At 39.9% G+C, this 8,988-nt stretch overlaps 1 protein-coding gene across 1 annotated transcript; it reads right to left on the bottom strand.

Moving 5' to 3' along the window:
- Positions 1 to 2,165: 2,165 nt before the first annotated feature.
- Positions 2,166 to 8,620, bottom strand: LOC136677414 (CMRF35-like molecule 8). Its single transcript, XM_066654937.1, has 4 exons — positions 8,407 to 8,620; positions 7,970 to 8,303; positions 2,332 to 2,400; positions 2,166 to 2,269 (listed from the first exon to the last, which is right to left on the bottom strand). Exons 1-4 carry the CDS (start codon positions 8,557 to 8,559, stop codon positions 2,166 to 2,168), a joined length of 660 nt encoding a protein of 219 aa, XP_066511034.1. The 5' UTR covers positions 8,560 to 8,620.
- Positions 8,621 to 8,988: the final 368 nt, after the last annotated feature.

The raw sequence follows: 8,988 nt of genomic DNA on the forward strand, positions 1-8,988 counted from the left end.
TCTGTACCCTCAGATGAATGCCTACCTCCTAATGAAATGTTGTATATTGTGGATTGTTTCTATCATGAAAAGAAATCCTACCTCTGAATAAGAGAAAACGGGTTAATATTCCTTTCTAGCGTATCGTCATAAATGGGACCTAAAAATGAAACCTTATGTAAATGTTTGATATTAATAATCCAGTGTACTCATTGTTATATGTTGATAACAGGTATAAGAATTTCGATACGCAAAATTCATATTCTTTCTCTGTGAACCAATGACTCAAACCCCCTTCTACTCTCTCCCCCTCGCGAGAGTCACGTGAGACTGAATTTGTGTCCAATCAGAAAGAGGACGCCTCCCGTTAGGGCGTGACCGCGCCAGCCTTGAAAACACAGAGCAGCAACGCAGAAGACAGAGTATTCAGACAAGGAAGAGTATTCAGACAAGGAAGAGTATTCAGACAAGGAAGAAGAAGTTCAAGAGAAGTTCGAAGTTCAACAGAGTTACGAGAATTCAGTCCCGAGAGCTCGACAGAAGTAACGAACCACGAAAGAAAGCGGAAATGAGAGGACGCCGACGACAACAACAACGAGGAGATCCGAGAAACTTTGAAACAACAAAGAAACGCTCTCGTCTCCACGCCGACAACGAAACAAAGGAAAACCTCAGAGACTTCATTGAAAGCTTACGAGAGACGTCTCGAAATTAGCTAAGAGTATGAAGTTTTACTAATACGTCGAGTAATTTGAATATCTTCTTTTCTTTTAATCTTGTTTATGTCTTATTACCCATCGAAGTGTGATCTCACGAGTGATCAAAGCGGGTGAAACTTATTTGCGGCCAGAATAAGATATCAACCTTTTGATTAGTCGATAGCAGATATATTAACGTTATAAGCTGATTCCTGAAGACATTACTCCTGGAAAACTGAACAACGAGAAGAGCTAATACTCGGAGAAAGCCGCTCCGCTCCGGTGGAAAACCAGCCACGACTGCGAAACTCCAAAGAGGGGAAATCTTGATCGACGCAGCTCAGCTTGAAGCCGAAAGTTTTCAACTCAACCGAAAGAGATCTCCTCCATAAGCGGGCCTGCCTCTCACCACGTGGGAACGACGAGAACAACCCCAGAGCACGGAGATTAAACAGCAGGACGCGACGGCTCGGTGAAACGGCGAACGAGTAAGCTAGCGTATCTCAAACCTTTTTCAGGAGCTAATGTCTAAAGTAAACCCTTCTTTATAATTGACCCTTTATTAACCTTAGTTAGTAACAATTTAATCACAAGACAGTAGCGCCTAGCCCGCCTTAAGGTCAAAATCGGTTGTCCCTGCTGTGATACCGTGAGATTATAAGGCTACGCTATGTTAATTAAATATCTTCTCTTTATTAATAAAACTCTCATTATTTGAAATTACAGTGTTTGCAATTTGTTCATTATTTTCCTGAAAATCCTGACGTACTCATTTAGCGTGATTATTATTCATTCTCAAACTAATTATTAATGTTTTAATTGCCTAAGCCAATTATAAATTTTAATTAATATCATTAAGTCAAATATCAGAGATTGGAGGAGTTTGAATAAGGTCAAGGCTATAAAACAAATTATAAAAATATATATAGGTTACACTACAGCCTGAATTCAATGATTTTGAAAGGATGACTGAATAATTTTAGCACTATAGTGTACCTTTTAATGACCTTATCTCCAGTGAGGATTTAGGTTGGTGAGAGGTCACTCTGTCTTAGGCCAGTTCCACAGGTTTTTATAATGGTTGGACTACAATGTGAAAGTACAGAGAGATCCATGCTGTCCAGATTCCCAGACTACAAAGACAACCACAACATCTGAGGGTATAATATATTTTATTTTCAGCTTTTAAGATACAGAACAGAATCAACCCCTCTTCAGACACACCAGGAGAAAACTAAGACAAAGCAGAACAAGCCTTTCTCCTGATAAGAGTTATTATATACAACAGATCTGGGTCTGAGCCTCCATCTTAGATCAGAGTTTACAGTAGACACCAGAGACAATTAAACATTAACACCAAGTGCTCTGTGTCTAGATTATGAAGCAGCAAACATTCACTCTTCTCTAACAGAGGAGCTCCTACACATTAAACACACTGTGTTATCTCTCCAGATGGAGCAGGGACCCGGGAAAACAACAGAAGACACATCACACGCAGAAGCACTGGAGCTTCTCTCTGGATGGGACACTTTCATAGACAGCTCCCCCTGGTGGTGACTGAGCAACATGAGTGCATCTGTCCTCAATTAGCTCTGGAAAACACACAGGTACAAATACACAGATCACAATGGAGTGTGAGAACAGAGTACTGTACCTGGTGCTGTCTTCTTGGAAGTGGTTGTGGTGCTGGTTCTTGTGCTGGTCTGTGGAGTTATGCTTGATGCTGTTGTTTCTGCAGCTTGATCTTGGTCTGTTGATAGATAACATTTCACTTTTTTTATGATTTAGAGGGCAGTTGTCATGAGGGCAGTAAAGTGTGGGCACCCCTTGTTTTTTGTTTTTGATTTTGTAAATGAACATAATTTCACATTCTCTTCAGGGAACTGTATGATGTTTAAAAAATGTTAATGAAATGTATTATATGCACAAATGATATTAAGTGCAGCACTAGGCAGTGTTTTACTGTTCTGAGTTATGTCCGCTTGAAAATGGTAAGCTCCTTTCCCTTAACGTAAGGGGACAGGAAGCTCAGTACCAGAGTAGGAGATAATGTACACAAGACCATTTACCTTGTATAGACACAAAATAACTTATAAAAGCTGAGGATGGGAGTTGAATGCCAGAGGTACATTGGCTGAATTCCTCTCAACAAGCAGTCCATTGGTGCTTGTTTAGATGCTGTTTTTCATTGTAATAAACATTTTTATTTACAGTGTAACAATGGTGTTCATCATCATTTTCACAACATTGAAAATAAACTACAGTTAATAGATCGAGAATCAACAGGAATGTCTTTAGTACTAAAAGGAAAAGTAGAACATTCCCCTCTGTAGAGATACTTGGTGTAGGATTCACATCCAGACTCATAGGGACAGTGAATCTGAACTGAGTGTCCTCTGAGTCAAATTACAGTTCTAACAGCATTGACTCCAGCTGTAAAACACAACCCACAACAATAAACATGAGCCAAACACACAGTGAAACATCCAAATCCCCCAAAGCTCATCTTCATGTGGAGGTTTAACTTGAGCAGCTCCTAGAGGAAGAGCTAAGCCCTGAGTCACAGCTACCCCCCACATGACTTTAACAGTCCCAAGTATCAGCCAATAACAAGGGGTAAAATACACACCCCTTTAATATTAATTAAACCATATCCCTGAACCATATCTAGAAATTATTCAAAGATATTTGCCGAACTTTGAAGGCAATGAATATATTGTTTAAAATGTGTTAATTAATGCATTAGTGCATCACAGTGCATAAAGAGTAATGTATTCAGGATACTTTTACAATACTTTTAATAAAGGCACATTTGAAAACCAGTCACACAAAGAGCAGGCATGTGTGTGAAATACAGAGCAAAGAACAGCACCCACGAAAGGGAGAGCATCCCCCAGGAGTGGGAACCTTCTCTCCACCTGCACCAATGTGGACCTGGGAAGAGCGTGACCCTCAAACATCACACACACAACTGCAAAGAGAACAGTGGCTGATTTACACACATTAAGGAGCATGGAGCTCCCTGGGAATATGTATTACACTGTGCACACAGCCATGTTCAGAGAAATATTAATATTACTGTAAATAATAATCTCTTTTTTTACTTTGTGTTAAATTGTGTGGCCAAAGGAAGTGGAACAGAGTCAGAGATGCATTTTTAATGAACAGAAATATAAACAAGATACAAGACTAGAACAAACCAAACAAAATAATGTGAATAACAAGGAAACACAATACTAATAACAACAGGACGTACAACAATAAACAAGCTCTGAGATGTTTGTTGTTGTATTTAGTGTTCACCTCCCCTTTTCAGCTGTTGTGGGTGTTGTTTGTACTAGCGAAATGAGATTTAGGCCAGAAATTACTGCTAGAAGAAAATGTTTAGAATTTTGTACACAATGTAATTTATGTGTTCACTCTTTTAACAATAAGTAAATATTCTACATACTCCCTTTTAAAATCTACTCTGGACTGATCATTTATATCAGATTATGTAAATCTGTCACATGTACAACACTACATCCTGACACTGGTCACATGGTGGTTACCAGGGCAATGACAAATGCACTAGTTTAAGGTTATACACTTGAAACTAATGAAGGGAATTCTTTCATACAAATGATAAACCCCGAAAACAAATTGTTTACTGAACAATAAACTGAATCTACTGTTGTAGAAGTCACAGTTGTAAATGAGAAGCAGTAACAGTAGTAGTCGGTGGTGTTGGTAAATGAATTGTAGTATTTGGTGTATTGATGGTAAGTGAGCAGTATTAAACTCACCTGGAAAGCAGCTGTACAGGAGGAGTATGAGTGGCCACATGCTGGACTCTGTGTCTGAAACTCTGTGGATCTTGTTCTGTACTTTGTCGCTTCTGCTTTCTGCTCACGTCACTTCTCAGACTATGAGGGTTACTAACCATTCACAATTTCTTTTGTGTTCCTTATTCACACTAATCTCTTATCTGTCTCTCCATCATGCTGTTAAAGTTAGCATGTCTGCATAAACTCACACTTATGACCAGCTCAGATGAATGGAGGTGAAATGTCAAAACTACTCTGAATATACCATACTACATTCATTCATTCATTCATTATCTGTAACCTCTTATCCAGTTCAGGGTCACAGTGGGTCCAGACCCTACCTGGAATCATTGGGCGCAAGGCTGGAATACACCCTGGAGGGGGCGCCAGTCCTTCACAGGGCAACACAGACAGACACACACATTCACTCACACCTACGGACACTTTTGAGTCGCCAATCCACCTACCAATGTGTTTTTTTTTTTTTTTGGACTGTGGGAGGAAACCGGAGCTACCATACTACAGCTGTCCACAATTAGACTGTCTCCTGTCTCACCATTCACATCACTGTCTTCACAGCAAACTGCAGACCCTTTTCATTGTGCAGCTCTTAAACTAACTCTACTGAAAGGTGTTGAGTTGCTATTTACACAATCAAATCACATTATGGATAAGTATATTTTCATTAATATTATTATTTCTCCTTTTTGTGGCCCTGCAGGAGGTGAGAGATCCCCACCCCATCCCTCTTTGGTGGATCCTCCCAACAGTGTAAGATTACCATTCTTTCCCACTGGCACCAACTCACCCAGACCCACCGGACCCCTCACTAGAAAGATTTCCAGGTAAGTACATTCCTTTTGTTCACACATACCTTTTAATGACCTTATCTCCACTGAGAATTTAGATTGCTGATAAGTCGTTTGTCCTAGTTCTACTTACTTTTATAACCTGGTGTAGGTCAGGCCACAACGTGAAAATAGAGAGAGATCCTTGTCGTCCAGATTCCCAAGCTACAAAAACAACAACAGCACATGATGGTATGATATATTTAATTTTCACTTCTTAAGTTATAGAACAGAATCAACCACTCTTCTAGCACACTAGGAGAAAACTAAGACAAACCAGAACAAGCCTTTCTCCTGATTAAAGTTATTATATACAACATATCTGTATACAACTATACAACTGACCTTAAATGGAGGAAGTTTGGGCAACAAGAACTCTTCCTAGACCTGGTCCCTTCATGGGAGAAGAGTCTTGGTGAGAGAGGTAAAGAAGAACTCAAAGATCACTGTGGCTGAGCTCCAGAGAAGCACTAGGGAGATGGGAGAAAGTTCCACAAAGTCAGCTGTCACTGCAGCCCTCCACCAATCGAGGCTTTATGGCAGAGTGGCAAGACATAAGAAAGCCCACATAAAGTTTGCCAAAAAACACATGGCGGCCTCCCAGACTATGAGAAATAAGATTCTCTGGTCTGATGAGACAAAGATTGAACTTTTTGGTGTTAATTCTAAGCGGTATGTGTGGAGAAAACCAGACACTGCTCATCAGCCCCAATACAATCCCAACAGTGAAACATGCTATGGGGGTGTTTTTCAGCTGCAGGGAGAGCATTTGAAGGAACGATGAATGCGGCCAAGTACAGAGACATCCTCGGACTGGGCCGAAGCTTCTCCTTCCAACAAGACAATGACCCTAAGCACACAGCTAAAATAACAAAGGAGTGGCTTTGGAACAACTCTGTGACCATTCTTGACTGGCTCAGCCAGAGCCCTGACCTAAACCCAATTGAGCATCTCTGGAGAGACCTGAAAATGGCTGTCCACCAATGCTTACCCTCCAACCTGATAGAACTGGAGAGGATCTGAAAGAAAGAAAGAATGGCAGAGGATCCCCAAATCCAGGTGTGAAAAACTTGTTGCATCATTCCCAAGAAGACTCATGGCTTTAGTAGCTCAAAATGGTGCTTCTACTCAATACTGAGCAAAGGGTCTGAATACTTGTGATCATGTGAAATCTCAGTTTTTCTTTTTTAATAAATTTGCAAAAAATTCTACACTTTTTTTCTGTCAGGATGGGGTGGTGAGTGTACATTAATGAGAACAAAATGAACATTTCTTATTTTAGCAAATAGCTGCAATGAAACAAAGAGTGAAAAATTTAACAGGGTTTGAATATTTCTGTACCCACTGTATAATGACAGTCTTACCATAGAACTATGTGCTATATTGGACTCTTTCGGTCTTTTACAGCATGTTACAGGGGTTTACACAGTCATGGTCACACTCTGGATGTAGTTATCTCAAAGGGTCTCAGCACATCAGCCTCTGTGAAGAATGTGGCTTTGTCAGATCACTGCTGTGTGTTCGATATGTGGGCCTCACTACACATCACAGGCAAATGAGTTTGTGTCAAGGATAATAAAAGACTGCACAGCTACAGGTGGCACGGTGGTGCAGCAGGTGGTGTCACAGTCACACAGCTCCAGGGACCTGGAGGTTTTGGGATCAAGTCCCGCTCCAGGTGACTGTCTATGAGAAGTGTTGTGTGTTCTCCCCGTGTCAGTTCACGTAAACCCAGCCTTGGTTCAGGTCATACCTGCAAGGCAGGAACTACTTTGTAGAAATAGAAAATAATAGTTCTGAGGGTGTGTCAGTGATCTGTGGTGTCCCCCAGGGTTCTATACTTGGTCCACTTCTATTTAATCTATACATGCTTCCTCTTGGCCAGATTCTACAAGACTATTGGTTGTCCAATCACAGCTATGCAGATGATACTCAGATTTATTTGGCTGTCCAAATGACACTGGTTCAGTTGACTCATTGTGTAAATGCCTTGAACATGTCACTAACTGGATGGGACACCCCTGTTCTTAAATCCTTACACTGGATACCAGTCTGTTACAAAATAGACTTTAAGGTGTTGTTACTGGTTATAAATGTCTTAAAGGTGTAGGACCAGTGTATTTATAAGATCTGCTACTGAGATGTGAGCCAAGCAGACTGAAAACATTAGAATAGCCCTGAGTTTAAAATACTCCTCGTTTTTTTTTTTATTCTAGAACAGCATTTTACTGTTTTTTACATTTATTGTATCATTTCAATTGTTTGAATTATTTTAATTGTTTTTTTTTTACTTCCAAATGTAAGTTTAATGCCTTTTACATATTTTCTTTTATTTCCTATGCTTCTTTATAGTTTTAGATCTTATTCTTAATTTAATTGTTTTTACTTTCTTTTGAAAGTGAATCAGTCTGCAGATCACAGATTGAATTACCCTTGTCTGTGTTAAGTGATCTATAAATAATCTTGCCTTGCCTCACCCAATTTAACCTGTAACAGAGAACCAGAGCTCTCAGTTTGTGCTGTTCATTGAAAATATCTTTGCTTATATTATTGTACATATATTGGTTCTACATCATCAAAAATCTCAACAGAAAGTGTTTGAACATTTACAAGTCAATTCAAAATGTCCTCTACTCACCAGTCACTGTGAGGCTGATGTGTGTGATGTAGAGCTTGTATCCATCATCAGATTCCCAGTCCAGTTCAGCTCCACACCAGAATTCACCAGAGTCTTCCTCTCTCACATCACTGATGATCACACTGAGGGTGTTCTTTACTCTGTCATCATGCAGTGAGTATTTTCCCTGATTTATCCATTCTCCACTTTCTTTAACTGGTGTTTTATAAACACAGCCACCATGGCCCATTCTTCTGCAGAGAAATTTGGGGTAACTCCTGAGGGATTGTGGGTATTTACAGCTGATATTTACACTTCCTCCAGCACGGCCAGTCACACTGATGCTCTTTCCAAACATTGGATCTGTCTGTCTGATAAGCAGACATTAATACAACAATTACATTTGACACTATTCAGCCTCATAAACATCAGGGTTTATGAGGTCATAAAATAATAATATTCAAGTGTTGAATAATAATTTTTGGATCACAGAAATTGAGACACTCACCTTCCTCTACATTCAGTTCCACAGGCGTGTAGCGGTCCAGACTCTGAGTAACATCCAGTGCACACTGATATGTTCCAGAATCTTCTACAGTGAGGTCTCTCATCTTCACCCAGAAAACTGCAGCACTGGTGTTATCAAACACTGAGAATCTTCCTGAATTCACCCACACATTTTTAACTCCTGTCTTGATTTGGTCAGCACAGTTTGAACCTGAACTCATACAGAAAAACTTTTTGTTTGATGTGTATCGTGTCTCATATCTGCACTTGATGAGGACTCCTCCACCTGAAAACACAGGTCTGGATCGTTCAGCAGCTGCCCCAAAAAAAAAAGAGGAATGTTGGTAACACTTTTTACAACTTGCATCTTAACATGTATTTACTGACCCTTACAGTGCATCTTCATGCATTTTATGGTGTGCCTTCTGCATTTTAAAGTGTATTTACCTGGTACTTACAGTATACCTCCCCTTAACTTCCTTTTATGCACCAGTAAATCTAAAACACTTACCAGCCCTTGTTTTAATATATAT

Source organism: Hoplias malabaricus, chromosome 2, assembly GCF_029633855.1.
Source record: "Hoplias malabaricus isolate fHopMal1 chromosome 2, fHopMal1.hap1, whole genome shotgun sequence".
NCBI lineage: Eukaryota > Metazoa > Chordata > Actinopteri > Characiformes > Erythrinidae > Hoplias > Hoplias malabaricus.